Source organism: Chlorocebus sabaeus, chromosome 24 (assembly GCF_047675955.1).
Source record: "Chlorocebus sabaeus isolate Y175 chromosome 24, mChlSab1.0.hap1, whole genome shotgun sequence".
Taxonomy (NCBI): Eukaryota; Metazoa; Chordata; class Mammalia; order Primates; family Cercopithecidae; genus Chlorocebus; species Chlorocebus sabaeus.
This window is the reverse complement of record NC_132927.1, coordinates 75,848,444-75,867,978: the sequence shown is the minus strand read 5'-3', so window position 1 is coordinate 75,867,978 and position 19,535 is coordinate 75,848,444. Positions and strand designations below refer to the sequence as shown.

General features: G+C 45.7%; 1 protein-coding gene across 1 annotated transcript in view; it reads right to left on the bottom strand.

Moving 5' to 3' along the window:
* The window catches only part of CCNK (cyclin K), a 32,737-nt gene that overhangs the window by 2,343 nt on the left and 10,859 nt on the right, over positions 1–19,535 (bottom strand). The window contains exons 2-10 of the mRNA XM_037984477.2: positions 18,683–18,931; positions 17,971–18,052; positions 15,984–16,115; positions 10,737–10,842; positions 10,187–10,244; positions 9,229–9,398; positions 8,625–8,890; positions 7,966–7,999; positions 4,502–4,573 (exon numbers count right to left, since the gene is read on the bottom strand). Of these exons, the coding sequence (XP_037840405.2) occupies positions 4,502–4,573; positions 7,966–7,999; positions 8,625–8,890; positions 9,229–9,398; positions 10,187–10,244; positions 10,737–10,842; positions 15,984–16,115; positions 17,971–18,052; positions 18,683–18,879 (1,117 nt within the window). The 5' untranslated portion in view covers positions 18,880–18,931. The remainder of the gene's footprint in view (positions 1–4,501; positions 4,574–7,965; positions 8,000–8,624; positions 8,891–9,228; positions 9,399–10,186; positions 10,245–10,736; positions 10,843–15,983; positions 16,116–17,970; positions 18,053–18,682; positions 18,932–19,535) is intronic.

Below are 19,535 nucleotides of genomic sequence, written 5' to 3'. Positions count from 1 at the left end.
GCTGTGTGTGTGTGTGTGCTGCGTGTGTGTGCGTGCTGCGTGTGTGTGTGCTGCTGTGTGTGCGTGCTGCTGTGTGTGTGTGCGTGCTGTGTGTGTGTGTGCGTGCTGCTGTGTGTGTGCGTGCTGTGTGTGTGTGCGTGCTGTGTGTGTGTGCGTGCTGTGTGTGTGCGTGCTGCTGTGTGTGTGCTGCTGTGTGCGTGCGTGCTGCTGTGTGCGTGCGTGCTGCTGTGTGTGCGTGCTGCATGTGTGCGTGCTGCGTGTGCGTGCGTGCTGCTGTGTGCGTGCGTGCTGCTGTGTGCGTGCGTGCTGTGTGTGTGTGTGCGTGCTGTGTGTGCGTGCTGTGTGTGTGTGTGCGTGCTGCTGTGTGCGTGCGTGCTGCTGTGTGTGCGTGCTGTGTGTGTGCGTGCTGTGTGTGCGTGCGTGCTGTGTGTGCGTGCGTGCTGCTGTGTGCGTGCGTGCTGCTGTGTGCGTGCGTGCTGCTGTGTGTGCGTGCTGCATGTGTGCGTGCTGCGTGTGCGTGCGTGCTGCTGTGTGCGTGCATGCTGCTGTGTGCGTGCGTGCTGTGTGTGTGTGTGTGCGTGCTGTGTGTGCGTGCTGTGTGTGTGCGTGCGTGCTGCTGTGTGCGTGCGTGCTGCTGTGTGTGCGTGCTGTGTGTGCGTGCGTGCTGTGTGTGCGTGCGTGCTGTGTGTGCGTGCGTGCTGCTGTGTGCGTGCGTGCTGCTGTGTGTGCGTGCGTGCTGCTGTGTGTGCGTGCTGCTGTGTGTGTGTGCGTGCTGTGTGTGTGTGCGTGCTGTGTGTGTGCGTGCGTGTGTGTGCGTGCTGCTGTGTGCGTGCTGCTGTGTGCGTGCGTGCTGCTGTGTGCGTGCGTGCTGCTGTGTGTGCGTGCTGCATGTGTGCGTGCTGCGTGTGCGTGCTGCTGTGTGCGTGCGTGCTGCTGTGTGTGCGTGCTGTGTGTGTGTGTGTGCGTGCTGTGTGTGTGTGCGTGCTGTGTGTGTGCGTGCGTGCTGCTGTGTGTGCGTGCTGTGTGTGTGTGCGTGCTGCTGTGTGTGTGCGTGCTGCTGTGTGTGCGTGCTGTGTGTGTGTGTGTGCGTGCTGTGTGTGTGTGCGTGCTGTGTGTGTGCGTGCGTGCTGCTGTGTGCGTGCGTGCTGCTGTGTGTGCGTGCTGCTGTGTGTGCGTGCGTGCTGTGTGTGTGTGCGTGCTGCTGTGTGTGTGTGCGTGCTGTGTGTGTGCGTGCTGCTGTGTGTGTGTGCGTGCTGTGTGTGTGCGTGCTGCTGTGTGTGCGTGCGTGCTGCTGTGTGTGCGTGCTGCTGTGTGTGTGCGTGCTGCTGTGTGTGCGTGCTGCTGTGTGTGCGTGCTGTGTGTGCTGCTGTGTGTGCGTGCTGCTGTGTGTGTGTGCGTGCTGTGTGTGTGTGTGTGCGTGCTGTGTGTGTGTGTGTGCGTGCTGTGTGTGTGTGTGCGTGCTGTGTGTGTGTGCGTGCTGTGTGTGTGTGTGTGTGCTGCTGTGTGTGTGCGTGCTGCTGTGTGTGTGTGCGTGCTGCGTGTGTGCGTGCGTGCTGCTGTGTGTGCGTGCTGCTGTGTGTGCGTGCTGCGTGTGTGTGTGCGTGCTGCGTGTGCGTGCGTGCTGAGTGTGTGTGTGCGTGCTGCTGCGTGTGTGTGTGCGTGCTGCTGTGTGCGTGCGTGCTGCGTATGTGTGTGTGTGCTGCGTGTGTGTGCGTGCTGTGTGTGTATGCGTGCTGCTGTGTGTGTGTGCGTGCTGTGTGTGTGTGTGCGTGCTGCTGTGTGTGTGCGTGCTGTGTGTGTGCGTGCTGCTGTGTGTGTGTGCGTGCTGCTGTGTGTGTGTGCGTGCTGTGTGTGTGCGTGCTGCTGTGTGTGTGCGTGCTGCTGTGTGTGCGTGCTGCTGTGTGTGTGTGCGTGCTGTGTGTGTGTGCGTGCTGTGTGTGTGTGTGCTGCTGTGTGCGTGCGTGCTGCTGTGTGTGCGTGCTGTGTGTGTGTGTGTGCGTGCTGTGTGTGTGCGTGCTGCTGTGTGTGCGTGCTGCTGTGTGTGTGTGCGTGCTGTGTGTGTGTGTGTGCGTGCTGTGTGTGTGTGCGTGCTGCTGTGTGCGTGCGTGCTCGTGTGTGTGTGCGTGCTGCTGTGTGTGTGCGCGTGCTGCTGTGTGTATGCAGCAGGGATAGGCAGCACTAGGTGTCGAGCACACCCAAGATACTTGTGCTCAGAACCAGCCTCAGGCCCCTCCCACAGCGCCTCCCAGCCCATGAGCCCTCATGCCCCCTTCCGCCAAAGCCTTATTTAACATGTTTTGGCCTGTGATCTCTTGGTCACCATCAGACCCCTGGAAAATGGCGTCGGAACACCCCACCACAAGTAGCCAAACACACAAAATGAGTGTCCTTTCCCAAGGCAGCACAGGAGACAAACCATAGGCACAACATTTCTGGTTCCAGAGAACATAAAGAGGACAAAGGCCATGAAAATGCTTCTGGTTCCCCAGGCACTTGGGTTAGGGAAGGCAGAGCATGACATCCTGGTTGTGTAGACGTGGCCATTGGCACACAACCCGTTTGATCTTGCCAAAGCGAGCATGAGCAGGATTGATCGGGCTGGTAACAGGTGTGCCACTGGGGACTGCCTGTGCAGATCAGCCCTCGCCAGCCATTGGGCAGGAAGGCCATATATGCCTGGCTTTAGAGAACTGGCTTTGGCTCTAGGTCAGGGCCAGATGCCCTGTGGTTCCAGAAGCTGACTAAAAAAGAGGTGCAGAAAAGCGCTGACACCCTTCAATGCCTCCTGTGTGTCACTCCACAGCCACCTGGGCCCACAGGCCTGCTCCTCTACCTTGCAGAAGCCAACTCTTCCAACACTCGACCCTGCAGCCTGAATCTTCAAATCACCAGTGCACCCACCCTTGTGCTGTGTGACTGAGCTGAAACAGCAAGTGGGGGTCTATCCTTGGCACCCCATTCCCTCTGCACACTTGCTCCTGACCAAGTGCCATACACTGCCACCAAACCGCTCCCTAAACATCACTGCTGACCTGAACACCTCTTCCCATGGTCTAGGGCCTCCCAGGAAGCGTGCTTCCCTCCCTTCCTCGTGGCCCAGCTTTACTGCGCCTCCCAGGCCCTGCTCTCTTCAGCCATGGCCTCCTGGCAGTGTATCTGGTTCCCAGGTCCCACTCAAGTCCCAGGCCTACTCCTGGCTGGCTGTAATGGGGGAGGGAGCAGAGCTCTGAGGCCTCCACAGCAGCTACTCAGTGCCCTGGAGGCAGCAGCACCCCTCTGGCCGCCCCGGGCTCCCCAGGTGAACCATCCGTCTCCTCAGTGAAGGCACAGCCCCAGGCTTGGACCAGGGGAACTGTACTTGGCGAGGAGGTGCTCCTTAAATGCTTCATGAGCAGCCGCAAGCATTTTTTTAAGTAAAGTTCATATTGAATTGGGGGTTTTGGGATTCGGCCCAAAGTGGAAAATGACGCCTCTTTTCTCCCAAAGCACAAACACTATCATGAATGAGTAAAAACAGAAATGTAATGTGTGGCACATCTGCTACGGGCACACGGTGCTGTGAGCCCCAGTGTGAGCCACGTGCACCAACCAACAGTGAGTGCAGCAGGCTGGAGGAGCTGCTGACAGAGGCTCGGAAGCCTCCTGAGTATTAACCATCTTTCGGAAAGAAAACACAGGTCACTCAGGCCTTCTCTAGTGTGTCACCTTCTGAAATGGTGCCACAGGTAAAGAATGCCATCTACTTTACAGCTTTTCTCTTCTATTTCCAGTGGTATCAGAGAGGCTTTCCAGCTTACCATGTACCTGTTGAGAACTTTTCACTCTTTCATTTACTCTGTACAATTGCTTATTCTTCAAAATGCGTAAGATAACACACCGCCAACAGGAAGCAGGTGTGGGGATGGCCAGAGCCTAGTAGCCACAGTAACCCTGCCTCCATCTGGATAAACGTTCAGTTGGCAGGGTTTGGCTTTCTTTCCTAAAACTGATTCTAATACAATGTGTAGTTTAGCATTTCTGGATATGATAGGTCAGAGAATATTCAGATATACTTAACAATTTACAACATTCTGAAAATACCTGGTCAAAATGAGAACTTGTTTTTGAGACAGGGCCTCCCTTTCACCCAGGCTGCAGTGCAGCGGTGCAATCATAGCTCACTGCAGCCTTGACTGCCCAGGGCTCAAATGATAGTTGGGACTACAGGCGTGTGCTGCCACACCTGGCTAATTTTTTTGGACAGGGTCTCTCTTCGTTGCCCAGGCTGACCTCAAACTCCTGGGGTCAGGTGATTCCCCTGCCCTAGCCTCCCAAAGGGCTGGGATCAAAGACACGAGCCATTGCGCCCGGCCCGAGAACAGTTTTGCAAAGATTCCTGCCCGTGGCTGACGCTGTCAATCTGGGCCCCACAGTCTTCCTTTTCTAAGCTCCCAGGACCTGCTGCATCCACTATTCAGCGGCGATGTGCACAGCTGGCCAAGCTGCTTTGGCAGATGCTTACCTGGAGGTGGGTGGGCTGGAGGCAACGGTGGGTGAGTGGTCTCAATTTTGGGAATTTTAGGTGGTGGTGGTTCTACGAAGAAAAAGCAGATTAGAAAACCATTCATACTTCTTCACATGAATAAGCATGTAATATGAAAAAAATGTACTGGCAGAGATTTCTTTGGAGAAAAACAACAGAGATGACCAAGGCTTTAAGGGAACTTGAGGAAGGTTTCAGCTAAACCATTATGCCTGAATCCTGTTAACAAATGAAATATCACCTCCCTCCAAAAGACCTGTGAGCTTCCCACAGGCAGCCCATTTTCCACGTCTACCTAAGTTTCCTTGCTGACCACTTCACACAAGTCCTTCCAACCATGTGAGACCAGCAGAGCAACGTCTTCATGAGCACGTATGACCTGTCTGGAGTCCTCCCTGGTACAGAGGACACAAAGAAAGGTCCAGAGGAGCAACATCATATCACTGAGTCCCCTGAGGGTTCACAAGAGGGTCTATCTTTTCATTCTTAGACATAGTTTATTTTCCCTCTCCCAAATACTGACTTCCAGTTGGCAGCACGTCAGAAGCAGCACATTAACTGGAGTCAGTAGAGCTCTGGAGGCTGACACGCTGATGGCAGGAAGAATGTGCCGCTCATAAAAGCCCAGCAGTTGGGACCCCTTGAGGTGGAGGAAACAGCCCACCCTTCCGGGTCAGGCAGTGGCACGTAGCCAAAATCCACAATGACAGCACTAGGTCTCCAAGGCAGCCCAAGGGAAGTTCAATCTCTTCTGTTTAAGAAGGCAGCGTGCACATCACAACTGAAAAAGAACTCTATTTTTCTGTTTGCATGTTGAGGCTTTTTCTTCCTGAAATGTACTTTCTTCTGGCTTATTATACACCACTCAGATCTGAGTCTCCTCTGCCATCACTGGCCTCTTTCTCTGGATTTCCTCCATCTCAAATACAGGCTCAATTCAAGGTCCAGGGACCTCCTCTCTCTTCACCCTCTTCCTCAGAGTCCAAAGCCCCTGAGTGGACAACTACAAACCTACATTTCTAGTGTCCCTCTTGCCACCAAAACCATGACCCATCCCTAGACCCAGCAATCAGCACCTCACACTCCACTTTTTCCCTCTGTATCCTGTAAATGGTATTACTCTCACCTCAAGTACCCACCTCCTGCCTTTTTCCACAGCTGTTAATAGCTAAAGCTGTCTACATCAGGGCTGTCCAACAGCAATATAACTGAGAACCACATATCTATACTTTTAAACTTTCCAGGCGCCACTTTATTTTTTGAGACAGGGTCTCGCTCTGTCACTCAGGCTGGAGTGTAGTAGTATAATCATGGTTACTGCAGCTTCAACCAACCAGGCTCAAGTGATCCTGCTGTCTCAGCCTCCCATAGCTGGGACCACAGGTGTGGCGCCACCATGCCCAGCTGATTTTGAAATTTTGTGTAGTGATGGGGTCTCCCTACGTGGCCCAGTCTGGCCTGGAACTCCTGGGCTCAAATCATGCCCTGGCCTCCCAAAGTGCTTGGAATAACAAGTGTGCCAGAAACCACTTGAACAAGTAAAAGGAGCACTCCAGCCTGGGTAACAGAGCAAGACTCTGGAAATAAAAGGAAAAAGGATCAAAATTTGTTTAACCCAATAGATCGGAAGTTTTATTTCAACATGTAACCAATATAAAGCTTTACTAATGAGATGTCTTACGTTCTCCTTTCTTGGAACTCTGTGTATTTTGTACTGTCAGTGCTTCAGAATTTGACCCAGCCACATTCTCAGTGCTTGTAGCCCTCTGCAGCCAGTGGTCTCCGGCATGGCATCGCACAGCTGAGTTCCTCTATAAAGTTTCCCCTGGACCCGTCCTTTGTGCCCCGCAGCCAGCACGCCGAGGCCACCATGTTTCACCATGTTTCCCATGGGTGCCAGTAAGATTCTCCCCATTCCCAACCACTTGCCCTATTTACTGCTGCCAGGGCACTCGTTCTCAAATGAATTTAGACGAAGCCATTCCCCTGCTAAATCTCCAATGGCTTCCCTTGCCTCTGCCAAACTCATAGTCCTCCAGGTAAACTCTGTGATCTGGTCCTAACCCACGTTTTAGACCATATCAGAAGCTACTGCCTTTCAATTCATCACATTCCAGAAAGACTCCTCTCCATCTCCCTTCCACCTTACTGCTCCATCCACCCGTCCGCTCCCGCTGCTCAAACGCAACTCTTCCTTCAAGGTTGCATGTAGCTTGTTTCCTGACTCTGACAGACCTGCACGTCAACTCAACTCAACTGCATTTCATGTGGCATGGAGCGCAGCCCATTCTTGTGTCTCACGTTTAATGTTGGTCAATATGAAGCTAATTAAAAAATTCACCTGTAGGCTCACGCCTGTAATCCCAGCACTTTGGGAGGCCGAGGTGGGCAGGTCACCTGAGGTCGGGAGTTCGAGACCAACATGGAGAAACCCTGTCTCTACTAAAAATACAAAATTAGCCGGGCCTGATGGTGCATGCCTGCAATCCCAGTTACTTGGGAGGCTAAGGCAGGAGAATCACTTGAACCCAGGAGGCAGAGGCTGCGGTGAGCTGAGATTGCACCACTGCACTCCAGCCTGGGCAATAAGAGCGAAATTCTGTCTCAAAAAAAAAAAAAAAAAAAAAAATTCACCTGTACTGAACTCATCATTCCCTCAAATATACTGAAAAAAAGAAAAAAAAAAAAGTAGCTCTATCATAACTGTAAGATTTCACAGCAGTTTAATAAATGGAACTAAGAACCGAGAACATGGTTCTAAGAATCAGGAACTACTGGAACTAAGAACCAAGTAACAAAGAAGGACAAATGAGTCAATAGGGTCTGTGCCTTCAAAGAGTTCAGTATGACAGGTGGACTGATCCTGTGACAAAACATTTCTAACTTTCTGTTCTGTAATTGTTCCAATTTTGCTCGCGCCTTCTGTTTATTTCCAATATAGACGTGAACTAACTTTGGGTTCTAGACATGTGACACCCCCTCAACCCAAGTGTGTTTAAAGGAGGCCTTGCCTGCATGGGCAGCTGGGCTGGGCCAGGTCGGGGAAGTCTGGGCAGCACACCTGCCCCTACTGCCCACCCCATCTGCTGTGGCTTGGTGCTTGGGAGAGGACTCTTGCTGCTGTGATGGGGGTAACTCATCTGTAAAACTAAAATTGCAGCAACAGTTCTCCTACACCCATAATTGTATTTTTATATATGTTACTGAGTACATTTTTATTGCCAGTAATGTTTTCTGTATTGATAGCTTCGTAAGAGCACAATTTTAAAATCTATGATCACGTGATGAACAGAAAGACAATGCTGATGGAAGTTTTAGATGAGCTCTAAAGTTAAGATTTAAGGCCAATTTAGATCTGAAAAGAAACAGTGTTGGCTAAGAATTTAAAGTTTTGCATATAAACACATAAAACTGAAAACCAAAACATCAGAACAGGAAATTACCTGCTGCTTTGTTCTCTTCTTTGGGAGAAACAACCTGTTACAAAAGAAAATATACAATTGTTAGCTGGGATCCCGAGTATGATGAGAAAAAATGCATTATCCAGTTACCATCGGAATCAGTGACAGTGGTCACTCTGAACAGCCTCAGACAAAAATTATTTCTGGCCTGAACTCTGAGGGCAAACCACGGCACCTACCAGATCATCATTTCTGCTCCCTTCCTCTTTCCATTTACCAAATAAGACAGAATGACTAGCTTTCCTGAATGGTGAGCTCTGAGTAAACACTAAGTTTCAGGACCACTTGGGTGCAGGAAACAGTCCACTGTTTGGGGTCAGTCAGCTGTGTAGAAGCAGCATGCACAACAACACTGCTAGGACACAGCAACAACACCCTGTCAGGCTTCAGAACCCTGGCAGGGATGAAACAGGCAGCAGGGCTGGAGCCGGGCAGACAGCCCCCTCCTGGTTCTGAGGCAGCCTGTCCTTGGAGCACCTTCGTTTTTAGGCTCCCCACCAACAAGCAGTCGGACTGCGAGTTTCGGTGAACGCCCCCTGCTTCCAGTGTTCCCTGTGCTCGCTTAGAAATGGGAACAGTGCTCAAGTGTGGCTGCCACCTGGAAAGCTCGCTCTACCCAGGGCCTGCTTTGGCCCACTCACCACGGCTCGCTTAACCTGTCGGGGAGAACTGGGCTGCGGAGAGGGTTTCTTGGGCTGTTGGGCTGGCTGCTGCTGCTGGGCTGGTTGCTGGGGGTCCTTCTGCTGGGGCTGGGATGGTTCGGAGCTTTGAGACGGCTGTGACTGCTGTACTTGCGGCACTTGTGGTGTAGGCTGAAGAGACGGGGGCTGTTGCAGCTGATGGGGGGTGTGATGAGGCATCTGTTGTTTTCCTTGTGAGTAAAGATCCAGGATTTGGTGGCAGATGTCTAAATGATAGCCAACAATCACATTTTACACAAATTGGTATTTTAAATAAAATTTTACCTGGATAAAGAATCAGGATACCCCTACGAGGACCTAAGCATGAATCACATTTACAACTCACCCCATCTTTGTTGTGTGCAATAGTGGTGTGTGTTTTCAGCTCATCAGAAGTATGTGTTTGGACAAAGTGGAAACTATTAGATAATTTAATTAACGATGCTTCTGAAATATTGCTCACATATGTCTATTTGGGAAAATCCATTCTTGGGACTCAGGGTACACATGGAAGAATAATCTCAACATGGAACATCCTCACAAGAAAGCTTAGCATGCCTGGTACCTTCCAAAACGTCAACTGGGACATCTTGAACAAACTGCTCCCACCATCTCCTGTACATGGGTTTGGAGGTCCATTCTTGTATTTCAAATTTGCACAAACGTCCTGCAAGATACATCACTGCTACTGCTATGATCTCGGGTTCCCACTGCAGTGACAAGGTGGTGCAGAGACTAGTTCAACAAGAAAAAAAAAGTTAGATTATATGATCTAACATTTATGATTAAACCAGCACATGGAGATGCCATAACTAACCATTAATTTGCTTATTCTCCCCTAAATTTAATTAAAGTACTATAAATAAAAAAACTCGTCTTTACTCTTCTAAGGGTACCCAACTAAGTTACTTTAACCACAGTCAATAATTTATCTATTCCTTAAAGAATCAGAAGAATTCTAGCACATCCAAAAATCGCTACATCAATGAAAATGACTTATGTTATTCAAACTGTTAATATCCTAGCCACTCAGCTGTTTCTTCAAATGAAATCTTACAGGGGAAGTCAAATGTGAGAGAACTTCACTGACTGCAGTGGGATGGGGCTGGCAGCAACTCCATTTACAGGCATTCTGTTTCCCACCACGGTCCTTCATTAGATCCCTGGCCTCTCAAAAGCATGTCAAGGCTCTAAAACGATACCAGGAAGTATATTTTTGCAGAACCAAATGGGCTCTAAGTATCGAGTTTTCAAAATTCTCCAGTGTACTGTTTTGGACTTATGTTTCAGACTGGTGATAAAAGGTCAGCACCTCACGCCACCATGCCACGGCGAGCAGAAGGAAACCCTCTGCTGGGAAGCAGATGACCTAGACGCCAGCCACAGCTTTGCCATTAACTGGCTCCTCAAGCCAGGGCAAGTCAATTTCTTCTGACACAAAATGAGGGGTTTAGATGAAATGGCCCATAAAGTCTTTGCCTATTTTAAAACACTATAATTAATCAACATTTGAATATGTATACCTGTCATTTACAAATGTCCATGCCATTTGAACCAACTTTTGAATTTTGTTTTTATCACCTAGAAATGGAGACAAAAAGGTAAATTAATAGGAATAGGAAAAAAAGTTCACAGGCAGCAGCAAGTATTTATTGAAAACCTACCAAGTGTTCAGCACGACTCAAATACACAGCAAAGAGCTTTTGCCTGGGAAACAAGGATGAACGATGTGGGTCCACGTCCTACCCCTTCTTCCTCCTCACGACCTACGCTGAACCACCATGTATGGAAAACCTGGCTCCAAGGCTAAGTTTATTAGTCCGTTTAAAAAATTCTGACTCATTTTCCTGCCTCTCGTACCACTTGGCAACTGGATGACAGAGCCCGTTTATACATGAAAGGAAACAGCATTAACAGCTGCAATACTGAATTGACTGAGCAAGCCATGTCCTTGGTATTTTACACATGAAACTTTGTTTTCCTCTTTTGAGAAGCATAATTTGAGTCTTTATAATCAAATTATAAAGACTTGATTTCAGAATGAAAAAGTTCTTCTGAAAACTTTCTTCTTACCTTTGAGTTGCTTTGCATATTTGAGTAGGAACTGGTATGGATGTTCTACCTGTAAATCAAACTTGATGGTCTGCAGTAAGATTCTTTCCAGAACCATTACTTCCTCCTAAAAATCAATCACAAATATTAGGATAGTAATTACAATTGCAGGTCTCAAGCAGCATTACAAAAGTGAGCTTTCCTGTCTATTTATTCTCTCTTCAAGTTATATTGTAGCAACTGTTTTTCATTCCTTTCTCTCCCACTCAGACTTTTAACATGCTCAGAGACACTGATAAATTCTGAAAAGATCCCAAACAGGCAGACAAAGCAGAGGGTTAATGTAAAAAAAATACTGAAAACAAAAAGATACTTAAATATATCATTTTCAATACACACGAGTCTCCCTTTACAAAACGGATCTTTACGTTACTGATAATTTGACTAAACTGTAATTTCTTTCAAGACCTTAAATTTAAAAAACACAATCTTTTAGGAATTTTCATTGAAAACACTTTAAGCAAGAAAGAGTTTATGATAGCCAGCCTCATGAAAACTCAGACAGATAAGTTGTACCAGTGTGTGTGTATGTATATCTACTCATGTACACATATAGTGTATTATGTGTGAATGGGAACAAATCAATTTTGTGTTTAAATCTTTCATTTATTTGAAATAAACTGTCCCAACATCACTTACTGAATAAATGATCATTTCCAATTTTATTTAAAATGCTACCTAAATCACCTCCTAAACTATGTGTGTATGTCTGCCTATACACACTATCTTTTCTGTTCACTGCTATGTCTGCCTACTCCTGGACCAGGATCAAAGGGATGTGGGTGGGATACAATAGCTCAAGTATTACTTCTTTTTTACAAACTGTTTCTTGATTCTGCATGTCCCCTTCACTCAAATTTTAGTAACCATTTTACTTAGTATCATTCCAGAAAACATACATGCTATTAATATTCTCATTGGGAACTCAGTGGATTTACAGAATAATTAGGGAGAATGGAGATTTTTAACCATATTGAATTTTCCTTCCAAAAATTTATTAATATCTTTTCAGTCCTTTAGTTGTTTTAAAGTCCTCCCCACTCCACTAACGAGGTTTCCACAAGGTTTATCCTTGAATATTTTACTGTTGCTATCGTTAATGGAATGTCCTCTTTGATGATACTCTCTGACTAATGTCTTGAACTCAGCCCCTGCACAGCCGGACTGCACCTACTGCTTAAAGACAACATACACCACAACCAAGACACTGTGTGCGGGGAGGACAATTTGAGAGAATTCCTTGGTTGGCATCAAAGAAAGGGGATTATAGAGGACTGTAAATCTCATCAACAGGTGCTGAGACCCATAGGTCACTGGCTTTCATTTAGAAGCATGGTATTATTTCATAGGATACAGAGATGATTCAATAATTATTATTCCAAATTACATGGCAAGACTACGGTTTTTCAACCCTAGTTTCCCAAGCATTTTCTCACGAAAGTTTTTTAAAATCTTAGAAACTTTCACACAGTGTTAAAAACAAAAAATTGGGCCGGACATGGTGGCTCATGCCTGTAATCCCAGCACTTTGGGAGGCAGAGGCAGGCAGATCACTTGAGGTCAGGAGTTCAAGACCAGCCTGGCCAACATGGTGAAACCCCATCTCAACCAAAAATATAAAAATTAGCCAATCGTAGTGGAAGGCACCCGTAGCCCCAGCTACTTGGGAAGCTGAGGCAGAAGAATGGGAGGCAGAGGCTGCAGTGAGCTGAGATTGTGCCACTGTACTCTAGCCTGAGTAACAAGAGTGAGACTCCGTGTCAAAAAAAAAAAAAAAAATTTTCTTTTCTTTGTCATTGTCACCACCTGCTTCCCAGAAGCTTCAACATTTCCTCTAAATTTAGAAACAATTCTTTTTACCAAGTGTATCAATTGGCTTGCAGGCTGTAGCCCATGTACTGTTACAGGATAGCCCAAGGCCTGCCTTCCCTCTGTCTTCCAAATAGTCAATTAACAGGGTCATTTTAGGCCTCTGAGCAAACATCATTCCTCAGGAACGCTTTCCCTCAGCCCCTATTTATCCAGGGGAGTTGCCTGGGTCCTTGGATGTAATGCTATCATAGCACCTTAAATGATCTTTTATACCGTACACCACAACTCATAATCGAATAGTTATACACTCATTTGATTAAAATTTATCCTGCCACTCAACTGCAGAGTCCATGAGAGCAGAGACCATGTCTGTTCTGCCTTGTGCCTCATGTCTAGTGCCCAACACAAAAAGGCTGAAACAAATAATTAACATTACAGAGAAAAGCCACACGACTAAAATAAAGCTAATTAAGGCAAAAAAAAAATTTCATGGGACTCACGATCTTATTTTTCCTAAATACTTATACTGCCCCTACAAAAGAACTGCGTTCCTCTCTGCCGAGGAAAACATGTTCCACAATGTCTTCACTGCTCCCAGCTCCAGGTGTTTTCCTTTGGCCCCGACTCCCACCAGTAAGACTGCTCGAGATAGAGAGGCAGGGGGCAGGTTGTAAAGCCCCCTCCCCCATTCAGATCTAATTGGTATGGTGACCCTTCTTTTCTCATTTTCTGGGGCACAAGAGCTGCAGAACTTCTATCTCAGTGTTCCTGGACCAGGGATTGGTTTCCTGACTTCATGGTATAGTGGGTAAAAGCTGAAAGTAAAAGGGGCTTTACCAAGGCACCCTGGGATAGCACACACCAGCAGCTGCCACGAGTCTGCGCCCTGCCGTGGTCCCCGATCTGTGTGATGCCTTATCCTTAAGCACAGCTTGCCAGCCACAAAGTTCACCTGCCCTGTGACAGGGGGTGACTGAACATAGCACATTCCTACAATCAGACTTACCACATCAGGACACAGGGCCCCATTACTCAGTAAAAATCAAATACCCACGCGCATTGAAAACATTATCTGATGGTGAAATTATTTCCATAAAACTGCATTTTTGGTTGCAGTTATTATGAGTTCCTAATAGGTTCAAATGTTTATAGATAGATTAATGGATTTATAATTAAGTTCAAAAGAGTTACCCACATTGGCAATACTTAGAAGATACTAGTGTGAATCACAACCATAATATATATAAAAGTGTTCTGGGCCCTTGTTAACTCCTCAAAGCAATGAGGAGAATGACTATACATTCTGTATATACATACATAATGCTCAGCAAAGAAAAAGATAACTATTGTGAGACAATACAAGCTAGTTAGGAAAAACACCATGAATGGTGCTGAACTTCTTGGCTTTAGCTTTGCTTTAACTGTGATTTAGACATTTCCTCAGAACATTAGTTTGGCATTTATTCCATGAGTACTTGCTGAACGCCTACTCTGTCCTGCCACTGTATGAGGCATCAAACAAAACGACAGTCTTTGCTCTCATGCATCTTACAGCTGAGAAGGGGAGGGAGTTATGTGTGTGATAATTTGATGAAAATATATCTAATGGAAACTACTATCTAAATGCATACCACTAAGTGAAAGAGACCAATCTGAAAACGCTACATCCTATATGATTCCAATGCGATGACATTCTGGAAATGGCGAAACTATAGAGACAGTAAAAATATCAGTGGTTGCCAGGGGTTAGCGGGGAGAAGGCGACAAACAGGTGGAGCACAGAAAAATTTTAAGGCTATGAAAATAGACTATATGATACTATAATGGTGACTACATGTTACTATACGTATGTCCAAACCCACAGAATGTACAACACTGAGAATGAACCCTAATGTAAAGTTTAGACTCTGGGTGATGTGTCAATGCAGGCTCATCAGTTGTAGCAAATGTACCACTTTGGTGGGGGGGATGCTGCAAATGGGGGAAGCTGTGCATGTGTGGGGTGGGGGGTATATGGGAAATCTCTGTACTTTCCACTCATTTTTGCTGTGAACATAAAACTGCTCTAAAAAAAAAAGTGGTTTTTTTTTTCCCCCTGAGGTGGAGTCTTGCTCTGTCGTCCTGGCTGGAGTGCAGTAGCGTGATCTCGGCTCACTGCAACCTCTGCCTCCCAGGCTTAAGCAATTCTCCTACCTCAGCCTCCCAAGTAGATGGGACTACAGGTGCGTGCCACCATGCCTAGCAAAAAATAATAAAGGTTTTTTTTTTTAAAAGTAATATTAGTTTATTCTTTTTTTGTTGTTTTTGAGATGGAGTCTTGCTCTGTCACCCAGGCTGGAGTGCAGTGGCGTGATCTCAGCTCACTGCAAGCTCCGCCTCCTGGGTTCACGTCACTCTCTTGCCTCAGCCTCCCAAGTAGCTGGCTCTACAGGCGCCCACCATCACACCCGGCTAATTTTTTGTATTTTTAATAGAGATGGGGTTTTGCCGTGTTAGCCAGGATAGTCTCGATCTCCTGACCTCGTGATCTACTGGCCTCAGCCTCCCAAACTGCTGGCATTACAGACGTGAGCCACCGCGCCCAGCCAGTTTATTCTTATATAGTAGAGATGGGGTTTCGCTATGTTGCCTAGGCTGGTCTTGAATTCCTGGGCTCAAGCAATCTGCCCGCCTTGGCCTAAATAAAGTACTTCTGAAAATCTATTTAATTGCAAACTGTGATAAATGTTATGAAGGATAATTATCAGGCGTTACAGGGGTTGCAATAAGGGGAACTTGATGAGAATGGGAGTGGAGGAACACTGCCACGGGTCCCTAAAAGTGGTATTTTAAAAACACAATAAAAGGATATGTACAATTATTTGAGTACCACTTGCTGACACTGGCATGAGTTGTATGGATAGGACAGGATGGGTGGTGTGACCAGTATCAAGCTCTGGGTGCATAAAAATGCTGCAAATGTCGATACTTTCCAACATTCTTTGGAAGCAAAAGATACATGGCATATGTAGGCACATGTATGTGTACATACAGCATATGTACTTTTGTCTGACCCAGAAGCTAGCTGGAGTTGTAACCCTGCCATCACTACTGCACTTAAGAAGTGGAGTCCTAATGGCAATTAAGGGGATTTTTGCTCATATCCATGAAATGTGCCATTGCCCCAAAGTGCTGAGAATACTGTTGGGCACATAAGGAAGCACTGAGTAAGTGTAGGCTACACGATCTTCCCTCCTTTCTTACAAAAGCATAAAGTAACTTCTACAGAAGGCCCTCTTAGGAACTCAAGAGACTGGCAGACACAAGGGCCACAGGCATTGTCAACATGTGGAACTGTATCATAATGCTACCAAGAGGAATCAAGACCAGAAGGCAGGAAGTTATTATTGTTCTTACCTTTGGGTCATCTCCAAACTGGCCAAATTGTACATCATTTAATAAACTACGAGCTGTTTTGATGATATCTTTACATTTTTTTGGTGTTTCTTCTACTTTCCCAGCCAGAAATAGGCAACAGGCTCCTGTCACCTAAAAGAGAAACAAAAGTTCTTGATTTTTGTTATCAAAGGTCACATACAAATAGATACAATAAATTTTGGCCTTCATAATAAACTGGTCTTCCTCATTCCGCAACCTTCCTTTTTATCATTCACAAATACTCTGATACTCTAGAATCTTGAAGGAAATTTTATACATAATAAATCCCCCAAAACTCTAGCTTCAAAAATTATTTAAAATTTAACTTTCTTAAAAAAAAGTCATGTAAACAAAGAAAATGCCAAAAACGAAAATAGCCACATAAATAAATTTTCTTCTCATATTCCAATCTGAAATTAACTCCCTAAATAGCAAGCTTTGCCGTGGAAAAAGAAAGAGCACAACTAAACACAGTCCTGTGGAATCCATCTCAACAGCACTGCCCATGTTTCCTTTTCTTTCTGCTATGGTCTGAACGTTTATGTCCTAATTCATAGCTTGAGACCTAATTCCCAAGGTGGCTGTATGAATAAGTGAGGCCTTTGGGAAGTGATTCTGAATGGGATTACTGCCCTTATAAAAGAGGCCCAGGGGGCTTGTTCCTCCCTTCCATCATTTGAGAATACAGCAAGAAGGAGCCCTTTTATGAGGAGTAAACCCTTACCAGACACAGAATCTGCCAGCACCTTGATCTTACACCTCCCAGGCTGTAGAACTGTGAAGAGTTAAGTTTCTGTTGTGTGTAAATTATTGGGTCTCAGGCATTTTGTTATAGCAGCCTGAATGGATGAAGAAACTGTCCCTCCAGTTGCCTCAACCTTAGCTCAGTACCTATATCGCTGGGGTCTGAAATGCTCTGTCTTCAGCTTCTCTTTGCCCGCTCCAATCCTTCCTACACGCCCCTCTCCTCACATAATCCTGATCACACTAGATGTCAGACACTCTGCCGGGGGTACAAAACTGATTCCAACATGGTCTCCTTCTTCAAGAACTTCACAACCAGTGAGGAAGACATGTATATAAATCTAAGTAAAATCTTAGCAAACAAAACAAATCAACGCAATGACCTTCCTGTTAAGTCTGTCATTTTCATGAAACCTCTTAATAAGAGTTCACCCACTAAAGTCAAATTTCGGAAGTCTGGCATTCAAGGCTTATCGTGGTCTGACCCAGTCTACCTATCCAGCCAGGGTTTCATCATTCCTGCCAAATCAAGCTCCTGGCTGGGCTGACAATGTATCACATGCTTCCCCCTACCTCTGCTTAGGCTAGCTTCTGTTGGACCACTAAGCTAGCCCATCACGGCATGGCTATGTCCTATGTACGTTTAAGGCTTACCTTATTGCTGGCACCTTCCTCCTAGCACTTTCCCTGCTCTCTCCAAGATGTAATTCGTCTCCTCCTTGAATGCCACAGCTCTCTATCAGTATCTTCCGATGGCCTCACTTTCCATCATGTGCTCTGTGCATGTCATACCACTTACCCTGGACTGAAAGCTACTCTATCTCCCACAGAGAGTAAGAAACAATGCACGTCTTGAGGAGTAATCAAAGAATGAGTGATATGGCATAAACAACTTCTGCTCCATTTTGCTTTCTTGGTCTTTGTTGAGTCTCAATTATAAGCCCAAATTTATCTTGGGAAAGGTAACACAGGAGTAAACTTTCATAAAAAGTGCAATATGACTATGGTCCATATTGGCCTAAGTGAAAAGATTTGAATATGGCTAATTAGAATAAACAAAGTTCAAACTTCATTTTGTTTATATACAGTATATACCACATAAAAATAAATACTTTCTGGAAAATATGAGAAAAATAGAGACTATAATTAGTCCACCAAACTGTGTGGAAATAAAAACATATGACAGAGAATTAAAATAAAATTCAAACACTTAAACACTTACATATCTTGGGAATTGCTTGAAGGAATGAAACATATAGAAGCGATGAAAATAAATTATTCCAGTTGCCAGGGTATCATAGTGTCTGTCGTTCTGGTTAAGGACTCTAACCAATAACTTTTATAGGTTATATTATTAAATGTAGAAAAACAAAAAGACAACAACAACAAAACCAATGGTAAAGTAAACAGTATTAGTGGCAAAGTAAGGAGATGGGAATCTCAGGGTGTCAGAATTCTGGTACAAGAATTAGCAAGCTGAAGTTTTATACTTTTAACACCCTTTAGAAACACTTCAACTGTGATCTTTTTTTTTTTTGAGACTGTCTCCGTCACCCAGGATGGAGTGCAGTGGTGTGATCTTGGCTCACTGCAGCCCAGGTTGGTCTTGAACTCCAGATTTCAAGGGATGCTCCCGCCTAGGTCTCCCAAAGTGCTGGGATTACAGGCATGAGCCACTGTGCCCAGCCTCAACTGTGATCCTCATGGGTGCCTCATATCCTCCTGGCTGGCCACCTCCTCAGTGGCTAAGTCTACACCTTCAAAATAACAAACCAGAAAGAGAAAAACCTCCACCAGAAACAACATTCAAACAGATATTTAAGAACTGCTCTGGTACAGAGAAATTACTATATATTTTGTCTACAGAATCTAATTATTTCTTGGTGGTGCGTGGGGAGTCTATCTGTAACAGACTCCAGGGAGAGTCAGGATACAGCCCCAAACGTGTGCCCACATCAAAGATGAACCGAGCGCCCTCTCGACGGTACCGGGCCTCAGTGGCTGGATCGAGTCCTTCAAGTTGTGAGGGTGTATGAGCCAAGTCTTTCTTATCCCAGTACCAACATGGCTTTGTGTGGTCCAGGTTTGCTGAAGTTACTGAAGGGCTTGAATTTTCTTTATTCTCCTTCATTTATTGAAGTAGACTTGTTCTTTCCAAAATGTTCTCTGAAAATGTTAGAATCCTATGAGAAAGAAAAAAGCAAAGTTGGAAAGGAATACTCCATACTATAAGCAATCTAGAATCACAGATCTTACCTGGTTTGGGATTAGTCCTGTAGAAACCATATGGTCAATAGCTCGTTACAAGCCCAGGCTAACTCCAGAGCCAATTTAACACAATACTGTTAAGATGACCCCAGTACTAATATTAATAAATCTCAAATTTCATGGTAGTTTAAAAAAGAAGAGTATTTCCTCCCTCTCTCTTGAGATTAAAGGGTTAATTTTTTTTTATTTGACAAAGTTTTGGAAGAAACGAAGTACATTTCACTTTCTTCTGGTTTTTCTTCACTAGACACACAAGTACTCTAACACTGGTCCAGATTCCATGCTTCAGTAAAACCTGGGCCTGTCTTAATCTTTACAAAGATTTATGTTCTAAAACTAACCATCTCTTCCATCTAGCACCCCTTTTCAGTTTATTCCATATAGGCACTTTCACTTAGACAAGTCATGGGATTTGGTTAATTCACATCTGCACAAATCACTGAATTCACTGATGTAAACCAAATGTGCATCTTGTGATTTGGGGAGTGGGTGGACGGAAGTGGTCCATGAGAGAAGGAG